At 38.5% G+C, this 26,670-nt stretch overlaps 1 protein-coding gene across 3 annotated transcripts in view; it reads right to left on the bottom strand.

The window, feature by feature from the left end:
• FARS2 (phenylalanyl-tRNA synthetase 2, mitochondrial) overlaps positions 1-26,670 on the bottom strand; it is a 525,092-nt gene that overhangs the window by 373,133 nt on the left and 125,289 nt on the right. For 2 of the 3 annotated variants that reach the window (XM_032861501.1, XM_032861500.1), the window contains one exon: positions 14,439-15,073. The exons of the other annotated variant lie outside the window; for it this stretch is intronic. In XM_032861501.1, the coding sequence (XP_032717392.1) occupies positions 14,439-15,050 (612 nt within the window). In that variant the 5' untranslated portion in view covers positions 15,051-15,073. The remainder of the gene's footprint in view (positions 1-14,438; positions 15,074-26,670) is intronic. 3 annotated transcript variants of the gene reach the window in all.

Raw genomic sequence — 26,670 nt, 5'->3', positions numbered from 1 at the left:
GCCTCTCTGCCTACTTGTGATCTCTTTCTCTCTGTCAAATAAATAAATAAATCTTAAAAAAAAAATACTTAAACTGACAGTTCAAGAAGATGTATGTATCACAGGTTACTAGCCGATTCTAAGGATGGCTGGTACAGAAAACTCCCTTCCATTACATTCCCAAGTAATGGGAAGGTACGTACCAAGTTAAAAATGTGAAATTACACCACCCCTTCCATAGAAAGTAGGTTTCCATAGCGTGCACCACACAAAGAAATGCAGTCCCCAGCAAGGTGTGAAGTCTACTGTGAAAGAGCATAATATCAATGTGGAAATATTTTTGCTACTTTCACACATCACTTCAGCTGGTAGAAAAAAATACTGCTACTGTAATTATGTGGATTCAGTAAAACATAATGAGGCCCTCTTGGCCTCCAATAGCAAATGCAGAATGTAAATGATAATGATTTTCCCGAGATCTTCAAGGAATGAGATGTGGAGGATATTTATCTGGTTTTCTCCGGATCCTATACTGGTTCCAACTTTTACCTTCCAGAATATCCTCTGTCCTTTACGCATCCGTATACTAAGAACAAGTAACCAGACAGCTTGTCCACGACCTAAAATATACTCAGAAATTTTTAAATTAGAATCAAGGACAAAAGTCTGTGCCGCCTTCAAAGTAACTTTCCCTATCAACCTAACTATTGGGTGAATAACTAACTCCCCAAACGCTTCTAGATATTCGGGAAAAGGAGCAAGCTGGCTGTGCTCGTTATCAATGCATTGCCCCTCAGCCACAAGTCAATCTTCCATTGAGTGCTCTGTGAAAACTGAGCTGGGCCCTTCAAATATTTTTCCTTTGCTGGCAGCAAAACAGTAAGCTCTGTCAGTACAGGTCCCTGAAAAGACACATTACAAAGGGATTCCTGCTGGATCCCAGGTGTCCTGCAGGGTAAGCAGCAGCTCTTGGTTCCCTAGGAGCTCCCACAGTAGACAGCTGCCTCCTCCAAGAACCTTCCCAGGCAACCTTATGCAGTGTGCTCCCTACAAGACACCACCCTCAAAATAGCTCTTCCTGGCCCCCCAGAAAGCAGATTTCCAGCAAATTCCAGAATGTGGATACCCAGAAATTTCACCAGCATGAAACCATACCACCTCTGTGCCATTCGGGGAGCCACAGCAGGGGGTGGCGGCACAGGGCTCTCCTTTAGGGGTTCAGTGTCAATCCTAGGGGTAGCAGCTGTTCACTTATCTGTGAGTTCTGTGCTCTCTAGAGTTCTCCTTACCTCTTACTAGCCAATCCCTCACTGCATCAATTTCCTATGTTATAGTTAATAATTCTTTATGTTGAGTTTCCCTGATGCATTACTCTGTGGTTTCTGTCCTGCAACCCAGCCTGGAATGATACGCCTGCTCCTCTGGAAGGCTCTAGAAAATGCCCAGGAGGAAAGGTGACAGGTGAACTGTCATGCCCTTAACTACATTAGTTGCCATCCTTTGCAGAGTGGAGGCTGGCAGACCAGAAGGTGGGAGACATCCAAGCACCACATTTACCAACTTGTACTCTGTGCAGGATCCTGGACTGGACAGAAGACATCCTGAAGGAAGTAACCAACCCGCTGGAGAAATCAGACATGCACAAGGTAAAAGTTCAAGGCAAGATGTACCAGAAGCCCAGTGCTATAGGTAAGTGACATGGTCTCAGGCTAAGAAGCTATGGAGTTTCTATTCTGTCATGGCAAGAACAAATTATCTGCAAAAGCCTTGTGCCACAGAAAACAGACTGGTCTCTCTTTAAATGGCTCTCCAAACCCCCTCTGCCCTCCAATAAAGGGGTATTACTCAAATCCAATATACTGTGGACCCCTGGCTGTGACCAGTTGCCTTTTGCTTCCCTGTCAAGAGATACACCTAAGTAAACACTTGGGTGGAGAAAAAGAATATTAAAAAAAAGAAGCCATTTCAATTTAAGTGTGTCTTTGACAGAAGGAGTCCTTCCTAAAAGAGTTTAAAGAGGAGATTAGGGAAATATGGTGACTATAATCTATCAAGGCCAAATAAAAGTGCCTTCAATAAAGCCCCTCCGCATGAGGCTATTAAGGAAACCCAATAACCGCATGGTGGAGAATAAAACCTTGTCATTCACTGAATGATAGAAAAGTGATTCAGGATAGAAAGCAGAAATAAAGAGACTACCTTTGGCTCACCACAAGAGTAACAGTGGGGAAACTCAGGAAAAGAAGCCCAAGAACAGGAGGGTTCTAATGAACCATCTGGAAGGTGGGAGAGAATATTAAAGGGAGCAAAAATGAAATTTCCTGATGAAAAATGAGAGTGGTTTTCTAACAAGGATGAACCACAAAGGATGCCAAAGGGGTTGTGTGAAATGAAGGATATCCACTCCACTTAGATTGAATAATTACAGGCAAGGAGCACAACCGTGGAGGGAACTCCTCAACCACACTCCTACAGGAAGAAATGGGGAATGCCAGTGATTATTTTTAAAGAGGAGGCAGCTGAGATGGGATGGGACATGAATTGGACCTACTGGACAACAGTAATGTGCTGTGGTCTGAATTATATCAACGCTTACTTCTCTGTATACCTTTATTCATCTCTTCTGTAGAAACATTCCCCTTTGTTTCTGTGAATATGCATGAATCGCTATTAATTATAGAATATTTACAACTTCTCAATAACACAACTGTGTCTTCATTTATCAAGACATACGTGTATTTACTTAGAAATATGAGACTTTACTTTGTATTTCATAGGCTAGTGGAAATTCCAAAAAAATCTAGGAACTAAGATAAAGCTGGCAATGCTTTATTTTGGAAATATAGGCACATTTTTAAAATACCATTACCATCACTTCATAAAAGAATATTTAAGAAGGTAGCAAAGAAATCATCTCAGGATAAGGAAGTGTCCTTTAAAGCAAACAAATATACATTTATAAAACTTGCTACCTTCCTCTTGTATCAGTAATTTTCCTATAAGAGCCACAAAAACTTAGTCATGGACCAGGACTTGTTAATATACTCAAATTCGAGAACTACCAGCCAAGAAGACAAAGACAAGGTAGATATGTGGATTCTTAAAATTAAAAAAAGAAAAAAGCAGCAATTAGAATTTTTTTTAATAATAATACTGAAGACAGAAATAGGAAGAAAGGAAGGCTTATCATGAATAATCTTAAATTCAGGAGGAAGTACGGCTTGCATGTGTGTGTACGTAAGAGGAAGACTGTGGATAAAACTTGCATGTGTGTGTATGTAAGAGGAAGACTCTGGATAAGACCCGGAGGAAGTCGTAGAAGGGGAGTGGAGCCAATGAAGACACACTGAGGAAACAAAAAGTCTGCAGCCCAGAGTAAAGACTAAATTGCAGAGCGGCCTACCTCCTCCATGGCCCCTCGGTGTGCTCACCGCATGCGGAGTGCATTCCCAGGACACACACAGGGCACAGCTGGTGAAACAGGACAAGGCATCTCCAGGGACAAAATGAAGATACAGCTTCTCTGAACACGGTCCAGGTAGATACTTATTAATTTTTTTTTAAATCATATTAAATAGATACAGGATTTGTATGGGCTCCCTCTGGTGGGTCTGCCAAACACATGAGATTTGCTATTCTTTGCAAAATAAATGCCTCTCATGTTCAGTAAAAATTTACTTTTGAAGCAATTGAACAGAGGTGCTCAAACTTTTTAGTCTCAAAAATCCTTCTAGCCTCCAAAGAAACTCATTGCAAACAACAATGATGCCTGCTATCACTCACCTTCCCTTCACCTGCCAGGTAATCAGTGTCTTGATTTTGGTGTTCATCATTCTCATGTATTTTTCTCACACCCATCAACAAATCAATCTAACAAAGAAACCTGAAAAACTAAACAAAACCACCAAAAAACATGGTATGTGCAATGGGGGGGATGGGTGTGGAGAGACAGAAGGAAAGAAAGCTAGAGCAAGTGAGAGAGGCAAAGCATGAGGAAGCACACGATGAGAACACTTGTTATTTGGGCATATTCTAAAATATCTATAAAAGGGCACCTGGGGTACTCACTTTGGCAGCACATATACTGAAACCAAAACAATACCCTTGTCTACACGCAAATTTGTGAAGCGTTCTATATTTTTTTTGAAGAAGGTTAGAATATTAAAGTGCTTTCTAGATCTCAAAAATTAATTAATTAATTAAAAATAAAAATAAAGGGACCTGGGTGGCTGAGTCGGTTGAGTGTCTGCCTTCGGCTCGGGTCACGGTCCAGGGGTCCCTGGATCAAGTCCCGCCTTGGGCTCCCTGCTCAGCAGGGAGTTTGCTTCTCCCTCTCCCCCTACCCCCAGCTCCCATGTGCTCACTCCCTTGGCTCGTGCTCTCAAAAATAAGTAAATAAAATCTTTTAAAAAAAAAGATATTATGGGCACCTGGGTGGCTCAGTTAGTTAAGCATCTGCATTCCACTCAGATCATGATCCCGGGGTCCTGGGATCAAGTCCCGTGTCAGGCTCCCTGCTCAGCAGGGAGTCTGCTTCTCCTTCTACCTCACATCCTGCCTGTGATCTTTCTCTCTCACACTCTCTCTCTCTCAATTAATTAATTAATTAAAAAGATAATAGCTTAGGGGTGCCTGGGTGGTTCAGTTGGTTAAGTGTCCGACTCTCGATTTCAGCTCAGGTCACAGTCTCAGGATAGTAAACTTGATACCTGAGTCAGGATCTGCAGGAGCAGGGAGCCTGCTCAAGAGTCTCTCCCTCTCCTCTCCCTCTGCCCCTTTCCCCCACCAAGATCATGGACGCATGCTCTCTCTCTCCCTCTCTCTCTTTCTCTCCCTCTTAAAAAAAAAAGAAGGATATCAGTTTGGTATCACTCATAACTTATTTGTTTCCCTCAACATTGTATTAAAACCTCATCCATGTTGACATAGATGATCTATGTTAGCTGCGATAAAGCATTCAATGTACAAATAGCGCCAACTGTCCTTTATTCTTTACACTTAAAGGAAAAAACACCAGATTACAGAGTATACAATTAATAAAAAATAAACTACCAAATAACTCTACAAAGTGGTGGCAACTATATACATTCTCAGTAAAAGGATGTAAGATTATGTGGCTCCTCTAGATTCTTGCTATTGTCGGGTTATTAATTTTTACTAATCTAATGGGTTTGTAACAATATCTGGTTCCTTTACATTTTAACTTTGCATTTTATTTGCTGATAAGACCAGTCATTGCTTATTGGCCGATCACATCTATTGATAGGCTGTTAATGCTGATGACGGGTTATTATTTTTTTAATTCCACAATAAATCATTCATTTAAAGAGCGTACAGTATATCATATTTAAAGAATAATAGAAGCACATACATGTGTGCTCACAACCCATATCCATTTTCAGAAAAGAAAACAGTACCAAAACTTTTGCAGCCCTCTTCATGCCCTTACCTGATCACAATCCCCTTGTGGCTCCTAATAGGTAACGGCTAATTTTTTTCATTATTCCTTTGTGTCCCTTAATTTTTCCACACATGCATGAACCCCTAAGTAACACACTGATTAATTTTGCCCATTTTTAAAGCCACATAAATGCAATCATACATAAGCTTCTATATCTTTCTTTCTTTGCCTAATACTACTTTACATATTCATTCATGTCAGTGCATATAGTTGTGATTTACTTATTTTCACAGATAGTACTTCACATACCCTCAGATACATTACCACAATTTATTTACCTTTTCTACTCTTGGTAGAATATGGGTTGTACCAGGTTTGGGCTAATACTAAGAGTGCTATGAACATTCTCATCTATCTGCTAATACAAGAACTCAAGAATATATCTTAATATATCCGTGGGAGTGAAATTTCAGGCGTGTGTTTTCATACTCGCCCAGAGCATGTACTGGCCAACATTTGGTATTGTCAGACTTTCCCTACTGGATTCCTTTTTTCAAACTAAAAACTTTTAATTTGATCAACATTAATCTTTTAGCTGTATACACACAAACATTCCCACCCTGCCTGCTGCTTGTCTTTTAACTTCATTTATGAAAGACTTTTTGTTAGGCAGAAATGTTATTTTAATAGTCACTCTTCAACAATTTTTTTCACTCGGGATTTTTCTTTTTAGGGAGTCTGAGTTTAAGATATTATATTCTACTCCCATGGTGATAATGGTAACTTCTCATATTTTCTTCTTAAAATTGTAAAGACCTCTTCACAAATGGATTGTGAATCCATCCAGAATTGAATTTTGCATCCAGATAGGAAAAGATTCTTTTTTCCTATACACATAATTGTTTCAGAGCAAATTCATGTAGAATCCATCATCTCCCCATTTATGTAACACCATTTCCACTTTGTAATAAGATCATACATTTATAAATATGAGGAGAGCTATTTCAGAGTTCTTCATTTGATTAACCTTGTGCCAATAAAAAGCCATCTTAATAACAGAGCATTTAAGTCTTGAAGTCTGGTAAGGCATGCCCCTGATACTGGTGCTTGTAAAAATTTGATCTGGCTACTCACAAAGTTGTTCTTCCTGTGAATTTGAAAATTAGTCCTTCAACTTCTCCAAAATACCCAGTGGATATTTTGGTTAGATTTATACTGAATTTATACACTGATTGAGGAACTGGCATCTTCATGATATTTTTTTCCTAGCTATCAATCTATGATTATGGTATATCCTTTTTCTCCTCTTCTTTTATGTCTTTTAATAATATCTGATAATCTTATCCATAAACATCTTCAGCATTTTCAGCAACAACTATACCCTGGGCACTTCAAAGTTTTAGTTGATACTATGAATGAAATCTTTATTTCATTATATTTTCTAATTGGTCATTACTTGTGGATTAGAAACATATTTTTTCTATATTATACCCACCAACTTTACTCAACTGTCTTATTAATTCTAATAATTGACCTGAATATTCAATTCAATTTTCTAGATAAACAATCATATCATCTAAAAATAAGCAACTTTGGGTGCCTGGGTGGCTCAGTTGGTTAAGCAACTGTTTTCGCCTTAGGTCATGATCCTGGAGTCCTAGGGCTCCCTGCTCAGGGCAGAGTCTGCTTCTCCCTCTGACCCTCTTTCCCACACCCCATGCTCTCTCTCTCTCTTCTCTCTCTCAAATAAATAAAATCTTAAAAATAAATAAATAATACAATTTATTTTTAATAAAATAATTTATTTTATTTATTAATTTATTTATTTTTAATAAAATAAAATTAAGCAACTTTAATCTCATATTTTCCAATGCTTATACCTTCCATTTCTCTTTCTGGCTTACTACATAAAGTAGAACTTCCCACACAATGATGAATAGAAGCCGTGATGGCAAGTGATCCTGAATTGTTGCTTATTTTGATAGAAATATTTATAATGACTCACCAGTTATGATCTTTGCTGTGACTGCTTGACAAATATTATTTAAGAAAGTTCCCCTCTAGGGAGGGGCACCAGAGTGGCTCAGTCGGGTAAGCATCTGCCTTCGGCTCGGGTCACCATCCCAGGATCCTGGGATTAAGTCTCACGATTCAATGGAGTCTACTTCTCCCTCTCCCTTTGTCTCTCCCCCTGGCTTGTGCTCTCTCTTTCACTCTCTCTTTCTCTCAAATAGATAAAATCTTTAAAAAAAAAAAAAAAAAGTAAAAGAAAAAGAAAGTTCCCTTCTATTCCTAGTCTGCTAAAAGTTTGTATCGAGTCTCTAATGTCATCAAATGCTTTTTTTTATGTCATAAAACATTAAATGCTGTCAAATTACTTTTCTACATCTATTGAGGTGATCACATGCTTCTTCTCCTTACATCAGTTAAATATACTATAATGGAATAAATGTATAATAATAACGTGGTAGGACACAATACACCAGTGAATTAAATTTGCAAATATTTCATGTAATAATTCTATATCTGTTCATTAAAATAGAGAATCATCTATGTTCATAAAAATGAAACTTCTAAAATTTTCTTTTTCATCTAGTTTGTATATTAACATGTCTAACCTCATAAAATGAGCTTGATAGGTCTCTCTATTCTCTGAAACAGACCATACAAGTCTTTCAGACTTGGTAAAAACATGTAAAATTACCTCAGAATGATGGAAGTGAGGCTATTAATCCCAGGTTTAATTGATTTCAGTCTTCTATTGTATGCAATGTAATCTTCTTTTTTTTCCATATTTTTTAATTTAATTTTATGTTTTTCCGTGTTCCAAAATTCATTGTTTATGCACTGTAATCTTGTATGATTAATATCTTCTGCCTCCTGTTTGTTTGTTTTTTAATCTTAACAGCTGTCTTCCACATGAAACCAGGGAGCATCTCATGATTGTCTAATACCATCTTACAGACCTGAACCCCAGTGTGTGTTCAATAAATGTTTTTCTGATTGACTGACTAACCCCAGTGTTCTTCGTTCAGTCTTTTTCCTTAATCTTTTATCAGAAAAATTTCAAACACACACAAAAGTAGAAAGGATAAAGATCCCTCGTGTATCCAGCACCCAGCTTCAGTAATTAACAATTCATGACCAATCCTCTTCCATTCATCCCCACATGCCTGGCCCCATATTCTTCGGAATTAAACCAGACATCTGATCCTTTCACTCACTGGTACCCCAATATGTAAATCTAAAGGAAATTGACTTTCTAGAAATATAATGCCACAAGCATACCTTAAAAAATAAAGATACAGAACTCCTTAAATTCAGATATTCAGTGAGCATTCAAATTCCAATGGCTTCAAATGATTTTTTCCTTAAAGATGGTTTCTCTTGATAGGATCTAAGCATTGTGATTGCTTGATCTTTCACTCTACAGGTATATTTCCCTTTTATTTTTCTTGCAGTTCATTTGATGAAACGGAATCATTTGTCCTGCAGAGCAGTGCTTCTCCAGCTGTCTATGCAGAAGGGACAGTTGAAGATTTCCAGTTGGTGTCAGACTGAGACAGGGCCCTCGTGCGCATGACCACCACACAGACCGAGCACATGCAACTAGCCGGGAGTGGGGAAGAACACTGGGACCAGTTTACATGCTACTCCATAAAGGGAGTCCACTGATGGCCTGCTTGAATATGATGGCTTGAACATTTCTAAACACTGCTGCTTAAACATTTCTAAGGTCTTCCTTTTGATTTTCCTGCTTATTTCATTATCCACATCACATCTTGAGAAGCAATGCTATCGCATTTCCCACAGGTTGGATTTTTCTTATTAATTAATTTTGCTTATTAATTATTAATTAATGGCAGAGTTTAACGTGTTTCTCTGTCCTCTGTACTTCCTATAAATTTGGAGCTGGATCTAGAGATTTGATCAAATTCAGGTTCAAGTATTTTGGCAAGACTTTAGAGTTGCCATTGTATTCTTCTATCAGGAGACCTGAAAATCTGGCCCTGGCCCCTCTTTTTTGTGATGTTGGTGGTCATTGGTGAACAATGTTATTACTAACACTAAATGTCAAAGCCCCACGAATAAATTTGGTTGTCCAAAGTTTGTTCCCTGAGAAACTCAGAAGAAGCTCTCCTCCCCTCAGCCCTCACTAGTTCCCTCTGTTGCCTCAGTTTCTGACACAATGCAGATCTTCTGGCTGGCAGCTGTGAGTTCCCGCCATTTGTGAAGACCTTGTCACCCACTTGTCTTGGAGATGGGCTTTGCTATTCCAGTTGCTGTATCTGTTTTGTAAGAATTGGGACTATTAAAAAATATACAACCCACCTCCCTTCTACTTTTTTAATAGAATGTTGTTTGCTTTAGCATCTTAAAATGACACTTAATTCATTGATTTTTCAGGGTTTTAAATTTTTCCTAAATATATTTAAACTAAATGTACTACAAGTATGTCTTTATCTACATCCCACACATCTTGCTTTATTAATGTTAACTGTGATCACACAATTTAAGTGGGGTCTACCAATTTTCTACAAAATAAAGTGACTATTTTCCTGCATATCTCAGCAGTTTCAAGAGAATATTTTCATTGCTGATTAATAAGTAATTTGCAATTTACTATAATATTTCTCTTTATCCCAGGAATCTACAATTGTGAGTTTTTAAATATCCAAAGACATTTCTACATAACTACATCCTAGTCAAGCAGAGTTCTATTTATGTTATTGATTCTTTGACATTTGTTTAGACTTTAGCTGTCAACCAGTACATAGACAACTTATTTTAAGTATCCCACGTGACTACATACCCCCAACTGTGAGTATGGAATTTCTGTGTGGATCTGTATAGTTACAGAATTTTATTTTAGTTATAGAACTTTAAAAATAAACATAAGTCAAGCCTATTAGTCATGTTTTCAGGTTGTCTGTATCTTTACTCATTTTATTCACTTTGTTTTCTTAAGCCACTGGTTTTTTATTGAAGTCATTTAAAATCTTCTACTATGATTATGAATTTGTCAAATTTAACTTTATTTCTCCAGTTCTGGTTTATGTATTATGGCTATGATGTTGGGCACATTAAAATTCCTGGTTCATAAAGCATTGTGATTGATATATTATCCCTCTTTATTCATATTTATCAATTTTTGCCACAAATTTTATTTTGTCTAATATTAATATTGCTGTGCCAGCTTTCTTCTGGTATTTGCTTAACCTATCTTTTACCTGCCCTTTATTTTCAGCCTCTGGTGTGATTTTGTTTAGGACTCTGCCACTGAAAAATGCCCACTCTGGTCATGTATGTCTATAATTGGTAGGTTTAGCCTATTTAGATTTGTGAGTACTGACACACTTAACCTTTTTACGAAAAACAATATCAATCAATAGTTAAAATATATATTGTCACAGTTCATCCATTTCTAGGCTTACCCCTGTTTCTTTTACCCAGACCCCTGTATTTACTTTTCTTCTTGTTGAAATATACCTTATAGGGATTGAAACAATACTTACAAAGATTATTTAGTAACAGAAGAACTTTATCTACATCCCATATTTTTTTTAATTTCTTTTCGGTGTACCAGAATTCATTGTTTATGTATACCACACCCAGTGTTCCATGCAATACGTGCCCTCAATAATACCCATCACCAGGCTCACCCAACCTCCTACCCCCTGCCCCTTTAAAACCCTTAGATTGTTTTTCAGAGTCCACAGTCTCTCATCGTTCATCTCCCCCTCCAATTTCCCCCAACTCCCTTCTCCTCTCCATCTCCCCATATCCTCCATGTTATTTCTTATGCTCCACAAATAAGTGAAACCATATGATAATTGACTCTCTCTGTTTGACCTATTTCACTCAGCACAATCTCTTCCAATCCCGTCCATGTTGATACTAAAGTTGGGTATTCATCCTTTCTGATGGAGGCATAATAATCCATAGCGTATATGGACCACATCTTCCTTATCCATTTGTCTGTTGAAGGACATCTTGATTCTTTCCACCATTTGGTGACCTTGGCCATTGCTGCTATGAACATTGGAGTACAGATGACCCTTCTTTTCACTACATCTGTATCTTTGGGGTAAATACCCAGTAGTGCAATTGCAGGGTCATAGGGAAGCTCTATTTTTAATTTCTTGAGGAACCTCCACACTGTTTTCCAAAATGGCTGTACCAACTTGCATTCCCACCAATAGTGTAAGAGGGTTCCCCTTTCTCCATATCCTCTCCAACACACGTTATTTACTGTCTTGTTAATTTTGGCCATTCTAGCTGGTGTAAGGTGGTATCTCAATGTGGTTTTGATTTGAATCTCCCTGATGATTAGTGATGATGAACATTTTTTCAGGTATCTGTTAGCCATTTGTATGTCTTCATTGGAGAAATGTCTATTCATGTCTTCTGCCCATTTTTTGACATGATTATCTGTTTAGTGTGTGTTGAGTTTGAGGAGTTCTTTATAGATCCTGGATATCAGCCCTTTGTCTGTACTATCATTTGTGAATATCTTCTCCCATTCCATGGGTTGCCTCTTTGTTTTGTTCACTGTTTCCTTTGCTGTGCAGAAGCTTTTGATCTTGATGAAGTCCCAAAAATTCATTTTCGCTTTTGTTTCCTTTGCCGTTGGAGACATATCTTTAAAGAAGTTGCTGTGGCCGATATCGAAGAGGTTACTGCCTATGTTCTCCTCTAGGATTCTGATGGATTCTTTACTCATGTTGAGGTGTTTTATCCATTTCGAGTTTATCTTTGTGTATGGTGTACAATATAATTTTTAAATTACATAGGTAACATGATTAAAATCACTGAAAAATCATGTTCTACGGGAATAAACTGAAAGGAAAAAAATTTTTTTGATGGTTAAGATTAGGTCAGACTTAATCCCAACACTTTAGGTGAGACCATGCTAAAATGAACAAATAAAAAAAAAATCAAAAACAAAAAAAAACAAAAACCTCTCTCCCCCCAACATCATTTTTTTTTTTTAAGATTTTACTTATTTATTTGTCAGAGTGAGAGAAAGAGCATGCAAGCAGACACAGGGGGAGCAGCAGGCAGAGGGAGAAGCAAACTTCCCACCAAGCTGGGAGCCTGTGTGGGACTCGATCCCAGGACCCTGGGATCATTACCTAAGCCGAAGGCAGACGCTTAACGACTGAGCCACCCAAGCATCCCAAGCCCCAACACCATTCTTAAAACTAACAAACCACTTGGGTCACAAGCAGGTCTCACTTACAAAACAGCTCCCTAAAAAGCAACAGACGGCAGCAGAATGGGCAATGAACTGGGCAGATAACCTTGGACAACCTTTGGGGACTTCAGATTCCTCATGGTTAAAGTGGAAACAACTGATCTCATGAGGGTTTTATTAAGAGGAATAAATGAGAAACAATGAACATGGAATTCCTCATCAAACTGTATTATTAGTTATGTGTGTGTGTTTATGTTTAATTTTTTTAACGATAAGGCAGAATATACAGTAACATTATCAGTCTAGATTAGCCATGTCCACTAATGACTAAGTTGGACTGGATCCCAAATAAACATGAAACAAGATAAAGCCAGTTTCCTACCCCTCTTCCTCTTTTCCACCTTCTAAGGTAGCCTGGATTTTTCCTCCATTAAAATGCTAGTGTAAGTGTCAAAGCTCTCACTGCCACTTTCATGGCATTCAGGCTTACAAATCAGTGAGTACTTTTCTCATTTTTTTAATGAGGGAAGCTAGACTGAGCACCGGCCGGCTACCGTGACCCGACCCTGTCTCACTAGCATACATCCCCTCCAGCACATTAATTGTAGGCGACATTCTATCACTTGGTCACATTTCCTAGGCTGCGACCTGACTATCCTTGTTTCTTTTTCATTTCCTAATAAACCCATACCCTGATTAATAGTATTAATCCTAACTTAGAATACCGTCAGCTATTCCAAGTAGTAAGAACGCTCATTTAAGCAGCTCTGCAATTCAGCGTGGGTGGCCTTTCCATGTGAAGCTCACCTAGTGCTGGGGTATCACAGACCCACAGGAAAACAGCACATCCTGAGGCAAACAGTCGTCTCATACAACGTGACTCACTTACTACAACAAAACAATGGTTCCTTCTTAGCCTAGGGATCATATACTATTCCTTTCCATGTCCCACAACCCATTTAGCATCTGTTCATGGGAGGGAACTGTTCCTCCTGCTTTGATGAACATGGGGGAAGAAGTGCAGAAAGGGTAAAGTGAAATATTTCCTTGGCCTCCTTTTATTCCATTTGTTTCTTACATAAAAGCAGAGATTTAAAAATGTATGAATGAAAGGCAAGTGGTATTGCAGGTTTTTAGGAAACAGACTCAAGCTTTTAGGGATTTTCATAATTTGCCAAAAGAAATTAGGAAATCAGTATATTATGGTATCAGCTAACAAACATGTAAGGTGTTGGGTGCTTTGGAGAATAACCAGAATATCAGATTTCCTGATCAAAAACCTCTAAGCATCCAAACATATATTTCAGCAATAGCAACACCTTAGGCATCTCACAAAGAAAAAAATGTAAAACTCCTACAAATGTAAAGGAAGGGAGGATAAGTGAAGAGCTTGGGAACAGAACACAGTTTCCAACCTGAGCCAATAAATTGTCAGTCCCCTCTACGGTACAAGAAATTCATTAATGTCTAATAGTATGAATACCTAATTAACTTATACTGACTAAGAATTGGAGTAACTTGACCATAGGTTTCAGCATTGTATCTTAACCATCCTGGACTGAGGATAAATTTGAGCCACTGACTATTCATTCATATGAAGAAACCTAGAGAAAGGCAGGTCAGTATTGAAAGACTAAGCTCAAACGAGGGAAAACCAAAGCCCACTCATTCCTGCAGGTACTAACACAACAAATTGATCAAAAAATATTGAGGCTTGGACTGGACAAAGGAAACCATCAAGGATGCATAATTCACAAAGGCAAAATGAGGTCAAGGACAACCTGTTTCACTGAGATAAACTTTAGTGACCTCAACAAGAATGTCCATGCTATCAATGGTAAGAACTGTCTCAAGGCTCACCTCATGCTTAGAGAAGAGTCGGACGCCCTCCAGCTGGTGGAACACTGGGTAGTGCTGGGAGTCGATCTGGTCGCGCCGGTAGACATCGCCCACCACCAGGAAGGCATCCAGTCCGGCGTGCAGCAGGTCCCACTGGTGTGCAGACGTGTGTGCTCGCAGCATGTGAGTCCTGTTCAGGTAATAGTTGTCTCCCTTCTTCCTGCTGGGGTGGTCAACTGGGATGAGCAGGCTGTCAAAGTTCTGCCAGGTGGTGACCACTGGAGAAAGGTCATCATAGACCGAGAACAGTGGAGTCCCAAAGCGGCCCACATACTGCTTGTAGAAGTGCTCCTTCACCCTCTCCTTAATCAGCCAGAGCGGGTGATGCTGCTGGTGGTGCAGATTCCTGCCGACCTTGGAGAGGACCTTCCGGGAGAGGTTGCTATAGTCATCCTGAGGATAAGATTTGCCCAGCAGCTCCACCATGCCACCTGGAGCTCCTCGGCCAGCAGACTCCGAAGCAGCAGGTCTCGAGCCCAAGGCCTGACAATGATGGCCTTTGGAGACACTACTGGACTTCCTCACCAGGTAAGCATGCACCTGGGCGACTCTCCTGAGAGCTGAGCAAACCATTGTAGAAACTTCTTTCACAGATTCTGGAAAGAGCACACATGCAAAGCACAAGTCAAGCTTCACTCTATAGAAATTAAACTGGTCCTTTGTGTCTCCTACCAACCTCCCATTATCCTACTGACATCTGTTTCCCCCACTGCCTCCTCCAGACAGACCGAAGATCCCATTAAGGAAATCTGCTGACAGAGGCTTAATAGGTACTGCTCTAAACCAAAAGAACCTTGAACCTCACTTTTAGATCCCTATTCTCTAGCTGTCTTTCCATGGGTTTGAAGAAAACTTCCTTTATCACATCATGTCATATCCTGAATCCCTCAGGTTGAATAAAATTTTAAATGTGATAATTTACATTTATTTGGACTATATTCTTGAATCAAAAAGTTTAGGGGGATCATCTAAAGGACAGGGTTTGGTTGACCCTAGCAATGTCTCATTAGTTAATGGAAGCACATGAGTATATACAATAGAAGAGGGGATATTTGAAACATCCTCCTTAACTACAAAGTTCTGTTTACCTTTGAGAGACATGACTTCTACATTATTCCACTGCATTAGAGAATGTTATTACATAATGTTATAAAATTGTTACTACATTTACTTTTTCTGATGTTTCAAATAAAATACACCACTCTGGGTGCTGGTGATTTTTATTTAATATTTATAAAAATAAAAATGAAAAAATAAAAATGAAAAACCCAAGTATCTGGGTGGCTCAATAGGTAAAGCATCTGCCTTCTGCTCAGGTCATGATCCTGCGGTCCTGGGATAGAGTCCTGCACTGGGCTCCCTACTCAGTGGGGAGCCTGCTTCTCCCTCTCCCTCTGTCCCTCCCGCAATTGTGCTCACTCACTCTCTCTAATAAATAAAAATCTTAAAATAAAAAAATTAAAAATAAATTTCAAAAATGAACAACTTAAGGAAATATTACACAACGTGATAGACTATACCAATGGACAGCTGAAGTTATTTTTATAAAATGCGCATCTTTTCTATCCTCACATCTGGTTGTGTCATTTCAACTAAATGTCAATGCAACATCCCACCATTCTATTTTTGCTTTGTAAAAGAACAAGTTTCTACTATGCACCTATAATAAACCAGGAACGGGGCCATACTTGCTTGGGAAGGGATACAGAGCAGCCAGAAGACAGAGCATAGACGGGATCCTTTTTACAGACCTGCCAAGAATTTGGGGCATGTGGGTGGCTCAGTCAGTTAAGCACCTGCCTTTGGCTCAGGTCATAATCCTGGAACCCCGGGAGCTGGGGATCAGCCCAACGCAGGGCTCCCTGCTTAGCAGGGGGTCTGCTTCTCCCTCTCCCTCTGTGCACCCCCCTCACCACTTGTGCTCTCTCTCAAATAAAATCTCTTTTAAAAAATGCCTACAATTTAATATAAGAAAAATACCACATTAATTAATTAAGGAAGAGCATCAGTGTCACAGTGGAAAGTCCCTTCAGCAATCATCTGATACGGGCTGGTCATGTCACGGATCAGGTGACAAAGAGCCAGGTGGAGCTGAACGAACTCTAGAGTACCGGAAGAGTTAAAACAAAACAACAGTGGAAGATTCTAGACCACGAATGTCGTGTTCATTCCCCAGGGTCACAGAAACAAGTTTTAAGCTGACTTGGGGGACTCAGTAAGGAAAATCTTTAGCTGTTTTATCCCTATGTTCGCCAAAAAAAAAAAAATAATAAAAAATAAATAAATAAATTTACTATGAACTTAAATCACATAAATCATCTTCAAAATTTTGGAATTTTTTTTTATCTATTGGGCTACTTTAAAGCATACAACCATGTGCTTATTTTACTTCGAGGGCCCTATAATCATACTAAGAAACCACCTACTTTCGTGATAGTAAGCTGCATTAGGAGGGAATCCCCTTGTTCCGAGTGACATCAAAAGCATACTGAGTATGTACCCAGGCAGCACAGTGCCCCCATTTCAAAGTGTAACTGAAAATATCTAGCTACAAGTTACATTATCGTGCATGTGTGTGACTGCTTATTAGAAGCTTCAGTGTAGCACCTTTGCAGGAGACTGCCATCATGAGAGAAGATACCCAGGAACTCCCTGGATTATTCATCTATGGTACTATTTTGTCAGTTGTTTCAAAAAGTGTTTTTGGCTGAACTTCAACGAAAATCTATCTTCCCATCTGCAGCGTTCAGTGGCTTGTCAATGCAATAGATAGAAATTTTAAATATGCTCGTGCCACCTTCCACATCTTTACGCGAAGTCACACTATGAGGTTTTTAGCTACCCAGCCCAGCACCCTTGGCAAGACACAAGAAAGCATCTCTTCCTCCAAAGGCATATGCTATATGCAAAGTCCAGAATTCTGGGGACGGTACCATTGGTGTAGTTGCTCACGAGTTGCTGACTACCTTTTCCTTCTCGGTTCCCAGCCCTTCACACATCCAAACCCACTTCTAGATCCTGTTCCCACATACATGCCCCATCCTCGTGCCCCTGCTTTGTTCCCCTCACCCCACCCTCAGCTTACTGAGGAAAGTTTAATTTTCTTGTCTTCCTTTACAGACTTTTTATCTGCTCAGCCCGGCATATATTCCCCACCATGACTTCTCCCCACCCAAAACAATTATTTGGGATTTTTTTTCTATTGTCATTTATTACAAAGCAAGAATAAGATTATGATAGCTTTCCCACTTCCATCTGGGAAGGAAATTCCATTCTTACTGTCTCTTAAATTTCTCTATAAGAAACAGTTCCAGGCACCTGGGTGGCTCAGTTGGTCAAGTGTCTGCCTTCAGCTCAGATCTTGATCCTGGGTTTCTGGGATTGAGGCCTGCTCAGCGGGGAGCCTGCTTCTCCCTCTGCCTCCCTCCCCCTCACTCAAGCTCTCTCTCTCTCTCTCTCAAATAAATAAACAAAATATTTACTTAAAAAAAAAAAAAGAAAAAGAAACAAACAGTTCATATGGAAAACACAAGAGACCAGGGACAGTGACACTACCGATGGCAGCTATCCCTCCATTGATACAGTGGGCTTCCATCTCACACTTTCAACAACAACACTGTGAGGTAAGCGTTATTCCTACACATTACAAAGAAACTAAGACTCAAAGAGATCATGCAACTCACACACACTCTTACACCTCCCCATGAACAAAGTTCACAACTCTGACCAACTCAAGTACTTCTCAATCGATAGTTCCCAACTGTTAAATTCAAATTACACCTCCTTAATTACCTCTTTTCTCTCTTACCTAAGCAATTTAGATTATACATAAATGCATTTTAAATGCACAAATTAATACATGAATGAATAAATTAATAAATAAAACCCATTAGTTTAGATGGTGGAAATGAAATACTTTGTCACCAAGAACGGTAAGCCAAACTTGCCCGTGTCCTGTTTTTGTATATAAAGTTTGGTTGGAACGCAGCAATGCCCATTCATTTAAATATTGTGTGTAGTAGCTTCTCTACCACGAAGGCAGAGCTAAACAGTTGTCACAGAGACCGGACCACTCACAAAGACCTAAAACACTTATTATCTTGTCGTACAGAACAAGCTCGCTGAGCCCTGCTTTATCCTAATTCACTGAAAAGTTCTTCACACTATTAAGTACACAGTTCTTCACACTACTAAGAATATCTTCCTAGTTACAAATACATGCAGATTATAGAGCCAAGAAGTATAACTGTGGATATTAAACGAGCTAATACTGTAACAGAAGACTGTGAGACCGACTGTGAGAGAAGTCAGTACAATACCAAGGGCAAAAGACCACACTTTGCAGAGACACCCACGTGGGTGTGACCCTAAATCAGCCAATCAGGCGTTGTGTATTACTCTTGGACACATGGCTTGCCCTTTCTGACTCTCGAGTTTCTCATGGATAAGGACGTAGAAAACAATATCTCATGGTAAAAGAATTAAACTAGATCCTGTTCATAATATACTTAACTCAATGCCCAATATGTAAAAGATGAGTTTAATCAAGAGTTAAAAATGACACAGAGAATTCTAGAGACCAGGTAACAGAGAAAACAGTAAAGTTATTCACTGAGACAGGAAACACAGGGTGGATTTTGTTTGTTTGTTCAAATGATTTTCATATATGTATTTCTGGTTGAAGATGGAAACAGCTTTGGACAGGTTAAAGTTAAATATGACTCAAGATAGTCATACTATAATTTCTAGGAATCAGTCTGAGGTATGGGTTTGAAAATGAAGTGAGAGATTAATGCTATAAATGTAGACCCTGAAAATTATGTGTATAAAGAGTTAACATTATAAAGTATGTGAAAATCCATGGGCAGGTAAGAGCAAAAATAAAAATGGGCAAAAGACCAAAATCTTAGAAGTTATCCCATTTAAGCAAAGGGTATAAGTAAACCAGAAGAGAACCAAAGAGTACAATACTACAAAGGTAGGGGCACAGAGTTTCTAGATGAAAATCAAGGTCTCTTCTGAAACTAAATGCCACTGTATGTGCAATCCTTAGCCTGTTGTATTATTAATATTTGTCTGTCTTGTTGTTAGACTATGTGGTTCATTTTTTTTTGTAAGATTTTATTTATTTATTTGACAGAGAAAGAGAGTGCACAAGCAGGGAGAGCAGCAGAGGGAGAGGAAGAAGCAGGCTCTCCACCAAGCCAGGGGCCTGATGTGGGACTTGATCCCAGGATCCTGGGATCACAACCTGAGCCAAAGGCAGACACTTAACCAAGTGAGCCACCCAAGCGCCCATAGACTATGTGGTTCTTGAAAGTATAAGATACACTCCCTTCTCTCTCTCTCTTATGTAAATCTTCATACACCCAGAGTCTAGCGCTTCATATAATACTGGATAAAAGAGGAGAGAAGAACTGAAAGAGGAAAAACAGGGAAGGATAGGGAAAAAATTGGCTAACAGGATAAAACATAACAAAGAGGTTAGGTGGGGGGCAAACTAAAGAACTATTTGACAAGATGACCATCAACAGATCAATTTCAGTGGAGGAGTGAGGACAGAAATCAGATTACAACGGGTTATTAAATGAGTGAAGATGTAAAAATGAAGGAGGATGCCAAAGACAGAATAAACAAAAATATTTAAAACTTCTGAAATTAAAGGAAGGGAAGCTGAGGGAACTTATAATAGATGGTCCTGATCTCCCAAGGAAAGCTTTAGATGTATAAAGAAAAATATTGTGTATGATCTCAACATTCACCAAGTAAATGTGATTTTTTTTCAAAGAGGAATGCTATAGTACAGGATGAAAGTTATGAATATTAGATAGTAGGGTCAGGGGAGGACACTATGCATAAATTAGAGGAATTCGTTTAAGAGTTATTTGTAAAAATAAAAATTCAGAGAATTTTGAGAAATTTGAAAATGTTTCCTCTCCAACCATAAATACAAATGAGAAATTTGAAAAGGAAAAAAGAAACTGATTTGGAGAAAGTGTAAGTTCAGAATGTGTAGGGAAACACTAGAGGAAGAAGGATGAGCATTGACATGGTTACCGGAAAGTCAGGAGTCATCCAAAAAGAAGTATATTAACTGGTGACCTGTTATCCAGGAACAACCTAATAGCAGAGAGCAGTCACGAGAAGAAATTTCTAGATAGACTCAAAGATTATCGATTTTAAAAAATAAATAAGTAAAAATTAATATACATTCTGTATGAATCCAAGAAAGTCACCAACCAAGGGTCTAGTAGAGATAAATATATTGATCTGAATATTACTTAATACCAGAAAATCTATCTCCCTGGCACACTCAATTTTAACCTACTTCACTCCAATCTCTTGGGCCCCTGGAGCCTTCTTAACTGAATGTTAGGTCTACCTTTAGATCAGCCAATTGTGTTAAAGTCAGAATCACGTCTATGAGAAATAGTACAGCTCCTTATCAAGAAATCAATATTAGCTTTTGGAAAAAATACATAACAAGTGCTTTACATTTTATAAAAATAATTTCACATGCATCTTATTACCGAATCCAATAACACTTCCTGGAGTACACACAATTATTAGTCACAATTCACAGAAAAAGAAATACTGGTTCACCAATGACATAACTCAATTCCCCTAGAATTGAGGGGCCTCGAATCCTTGTCTCTAACTTTAAAATCCCATACTTTTTCCACTCTACTCTAAGCCACTGAAAAAGAGAAATAAGATGGAGGCAAAAAGGGCACAAAAACAAAGGTATAAATAAGAGTTTCTTTAGTCAGTGGTACAAAGTTTTAGTTCTACAATATGAATATAAAAATGTCATGCATTAAATATATAAAGAACTCTATGTACCTCTCACTCTATCGTGACTTAAAAATAACATGCTAGAGATAGTCAACACTACTAAAAAATGCAATGAACTTTTTTTCTTTATTACTTATAAGGACATTTTGAGATGTCTGCAATAGGCCAAGACTCTTTTTAAAAGGCTATTCAGGTAAGTCCGTGCTGAGTTTCTTTTGATACATTTCCCCATAAAAGTCAGAAGGAAACAAAATCACTCTGCTGACTTTAGAGTGAGGGCCTCAGAGCCCTATAAAAAGTGCTCAGTGCTGTTGTTTGTTGATGATGGTACCTCTGAAGACGAGGGGGTGGTTTCTCCACTGTAGTATGGGCTAATTCACTCCATCATATTTTCCTTCCTTCTTTGGTCATCCCAGGTTATGAAAACATACAGTATTTAAAGCTACTTTGACTAATTAAAGATCAGAGGACATAAAAGATTACTATGTCATGCTAAAGGACATTTACTTATAGCTATTATATCAACTTTATAAGAAAAAAATAAACAATTACAAATAATTAACCCAAATCAGAAAAAGAAATGAAAAATCTGAGTGGAGCCTGCTCTTTCTGTTCTTGATTACTGATGGTTGTAGGAATGACCTAACACCACAAAAGCCCTTTTCCTCTTACTTGCTAGTCCTCTATTTACATAGTCCAGAAATGCGGATTATTAGAAAACAGACTTCTGGCTTACATGAGTAAGTGTGCTGCACCAACCAAATCCACCCTCAAGAATAGAGGATTCATCCACCCACACGCTCCTCAGGTTTCAGCCGTTTTTAAAGATAGCCTCACCGAGAGGCACCTGGCCAGCCCAGCGGAAAGAGCATGGGACTTGTGATCTTGGGGTCATGAGTTCAAGCCCCACGTGGAGCGGAGAGATTACTTAAATACATACATACATACATACTTTAAAGATAGCCTCATCTAAAGAAAGAACCTTGCCCAAAATCACACACATCCTTCCATGAGCAGCCTGCATCTGTTAGGGCGCAGGGTACGTTTCAGGACAACGCTGGTGGACATGCTCCCATGCAGGTGGCTGAGATCTTCATTGGGACTGTGCTGAGGCTCGAGATCCCCCTCTGCCTAATCCTGCTTTTTCCCAGTCCCCCTCCTGCCCCTGGTATTGATGCCAAGAGCAACATCACATAAAAAGTATCCTGCATGTTAATCTTCACCTCAGAATTTGCTTTCCACGCAAACCCAGTCTGAGACAGATGTGACAGAATTAAAACCTCTACTCTTCCTCCTGAAGTAGAAATACAATAGACTCACAACTTTATTTTGATACTGCCCAGACGCTCATTTTCCTTCTAATTAGAGCAAATCAGGTTTTGTGCAGTTAAAATATACATAACATAAAGTTCATCATTTTTAAGTGCTGAGTTCAGTGGCACTGGTACATATGCACTATTGCACAACATCACCATGGTCCAACCCTGGACCATTTTTATCATCCCAAACTGAAACTCTCTAAAAACAATTACTTATAAGCAAAATTATATAGTGACATTTTAACACTTTTAACACCATGAAGTCCTTAGGGAAGTGAGACTAAAGTTCATTTTCTTCAAGAGTCAAAATCAATGTACTCAGTTCTATGTTCCAACTAGGACCAAGAAGATTTCATGAAAAACTGACATCGCACTAAATGAGAGGGAAAAGAAGTCCTAGCGGAAACCAACCAATACACCTTAAACAGATACTGGATCACTTTTTCCAGCCCTTTTTGATACAAGTGTTATTCTTATTTACTAAAACAGAGCTTATTCTGACCAAAAAAAACAATGGTCCATGTCATCCAACAGACCTTTCTTCAATGACAGGAACATCCTGTATCCACACCGTCAAATACAGTAGACACCAGCCACATACGGTTACGGAGTATTGGAAATGTGGCCAGTGCAATGGAGGGATTTCATTTTTCATTTTATTTAACTTAATTCTTATTTAAATTGGCCACATACAACTAGTAGATACCATATGAGACAAGGCAGCTCTAGACCCTCAATATAAGAAAAATGAAAATTCCATATCCAAAACAATCAAGTCAGATTCCCAAGATTGCATTTTAGTATACAAACTAAGCGTCTAAAATAGTATATGGATTTCAGCTTATAAACAGAGATATTCAATCTTCGGAAAAATTCAAACATTTTGAAAACTTTGCAAAGGACCACAGAAATCATTAAGTCCAACAGTCATATTTTGTAGATAAAGAAGCCAAGTCACAGGTTAGCTATATTCCCAAGGATGAGCAGCCATTCATTTAGTCGGAAGTGACAACCCAGCAGCCTAATTCCCAGGTAGATGTTCATTCTAGTCTTTTGCCCAGTTAAAATCTCACCTATAATGTGGAATCTAAAAGAACCAAGTACACAGGAGCAGAAAGAGTAAGAAAGGTGGTTTCCAGGAATGCAGAGGAGGGGGAAATGGAAAGATGTCGGTCAAAAGGTACAAAATTGCAGTTGTAAGATGAATAAGTCTAGAGATCTAAGGTACAGCACGACAACTACAGTTTACAATATCGTACTGAATACTGGAAATTCACGAAGACGGCAGATTACAGATACTTCTCATTAGACACAAAAAAATGGTAACTCTGTGAGGAGATGATTGTGAATTAGTTTGTCGAAATCATTTCATATAGGTGTGTGTGTATCAAATCATTATATCACATAATCTTGAGTATTATGTAATTTTATTTTAAAAATTAAATTAAGTTAAATTAATAAGTAAAAATAAAAAGGTACCTAAGATATCTTATTATACGGTCACAGACTATGTTTGGATTCTTTTGATTGTTCAACAGGTCACATGAGAACGCTGTAAGCTTTCTTTACCACCATAAATCTAGCTCAAGTGATTAAAACTAGCAAAATACCAAGTAAATGTTTGTTGTTAGAATGAATGAATTCTGTAACAGTTTAAACAGTCTTTCCTTTCAATCTCCCTTGGTCTTGCATGTAAAAGAAACTAAGCAGTACATTAAGCCTGCTGGACTAATAATTTCTCCAGAGCACAATTAGCTTATCAGAAAGGGCGATGATAAGCAAACATGACCCACACACAGTCATGACCATCTGATAAAGATGAGGCACATATCATTAACCTCCAGATACAATACTTAAACAGTTTCTACCAAGAAATATGAATCATGGCTCAGTCAACACACAGTTTGTACATTTTACTCCACTAAAATAATGGTGGGGAAATGGCCAACTTCTATTAACTTTTACTCATAAAAGGGCTAAGCAAAGAGTGTGCTTATGTTCCTATCGAGTAGTATGAATTAAAAAAAAAAAAAGTCCCTGAAAAGGCAGCTCTCTATGTTACTACTGAGCGTGTTATTGGTACAACCTTTCCAGAAACCAATTCAGCACTACCAAGAGATTTAAAACTGTTCATACCATTTGACAAGGTAATTACCCTTCTAGGAATTCATCACAAGGAAATAATGTAAATGAAGACAGAAGTTAAATACAAAGAAGTTTCATTACAATATTATTTATAATACAGAAAAATTAGAAACAACATAAACTTCCCCCCAACAAGGGAGTGATTAAGTAAATTATAGAACTATACAATAAAATATTATGCAGTCATAAACTATAAAGGTTTCAAAGAGTTTTAATGATATAACCATATACTTATAAATTGATAAATAAGATATAAAATTGTATGTATTATATGATCTTAACTATGCAAATATATTATCTATCTATAAATACACGCATACTATCTTTAGGAACTAAACAAGATTTAATAGGTGTAACACCTGGTCCTTATTTTCTATTTTGGATTTTTATATTTCTAAACTTTCTAAACAGACATCTATTACATTTTTAATTAAACGTTCTTATTTTGAGAGGCGCCTGGGTGGCTCAGGTGGCTAAGCATCTGCCTTCCGCTCAGGTCATGATCCCGGGACACTGGGATAGAGCCCCACATCAGGTTCCCTGCTCGGTGGGGAGCCTGCTTCTCTTCCTTCTGCCTGCCACTCCCCCTGCTTGTGCTCTCTCTCTCTTAAATAAATAAAATCTTAAGAAAACAAAATCTTTTAAAAAAATAAACTTTCTTATTCTGAAAGAGTTGAGTTATTATTATAACTCAACTGTTGAGTTGGGCTCTAGCCGTCTTAAACGCCTGTGTTAAAGCCACTTATTTCAAGAAGAAATACCAGGATAAATATAACATGGCCATAGATAGTTCAATTAATTATATTCAGTGATCAGCTAAACAATTATTTTTTGTAACAATGCAGGTGGACTGCTTGGGATGTAAGAACTTCTCTGCCTTTCCAATATCCTCTCCCTAGGTATAAATCAACTGTCACGGTCACAACGCCAATCACTAAGATATTCAGATTTTCTGGGAAATTGATACCAGATCCTATACCAAACAAATGCTTTTCAATTATACACATTAATGAAGTATTTACTACATGTTAAAGGTAAAATGTTACATTATATTGTAGTAAAAAAAATATATTTCTAAGGAAAATTTTCACTAAAACTTAGTTCAAACTAAGCTAATCTATCTATGCTTCACATGAAGGTCATTGTATGGGACAGTCAGAGGATCTCAGAAAAGCATGGCAGTATTACTGTCCTCATGGTAATCATCAGCCTCTATCCAGCCATCTGATGATGGGTCAGCCCTGACACATGGAAGTTAAAAAGGCTCGTTCCAGTCTCCTATCTCTCTAACGTGGGTTTCTGTCCTAGTGGGCTCTCCTCAGTTGAGTTCCCCCTAGCTTGCTGTCATCACTCCCTGCTCCAAGGCCAGGAATCGACTCGTGACCTACTCTTTACCACAGCGCTCATGAGGTTTTTCACCTGCTGTGATGTGTGTTTTCCAACAGCACCAAGCACTTCTCCAATTCTCTGCAGACATCAGCTGGGTATCCTACAATTTACTGAATTCCGACACTACCTCCTGGGAGACAGAAGCGAGTAGCACAGGTTAAGAGCTCAGCACCCCGCCATGCTTTAAATGCCAATCACTAGTCCAGGTGATGACCAGTCATATATCAGAGATTTACTTAATTTGCTAGAGCAGAAATCAGGAAAATAGTTTACTTCCTAAACTACTGGCTTTTTATAAAAATATGTAACTCAGAAACTGCCAGATAGAAGAGATGCCAAGGGCAAGGTCTGTGGGAGGGATGCTGGAGCTTCCATGCCCCCTGGACACACCACCCTCCACATGATCAGCAACCCTGAATCTATCTCAACTACATCCTTTGGGGTTTTTATGAAGGATTCGTTCCACAGGCCTGACTGGTTAAATCAACTGTTATGGTGGCTGAGGTCAATCTCTAGTCCCCCTCCCCTTCCTCAAAGGTCTAGTT

This window comes from Lontra canadensis, unplaced genomic scaffold (genome assembly GCF_010015895.1).
Source record: "Lontra canadensis isolate GAN:19392208 unplaced genomic scaffold, GSC_riverotter_1.0 scaffold21, whole genome shotgun sequence".
Classification (NCBI taxonomy): domain Eukaryota; kingdom Metazoa; phylum Chordata; class Mammalia; order Carnivora; family Mustelidae; genus Lontra; species Lontra canadensis.
This window is presented reverse-complemented; position numbering and strand designations above follow the sequence as displayed.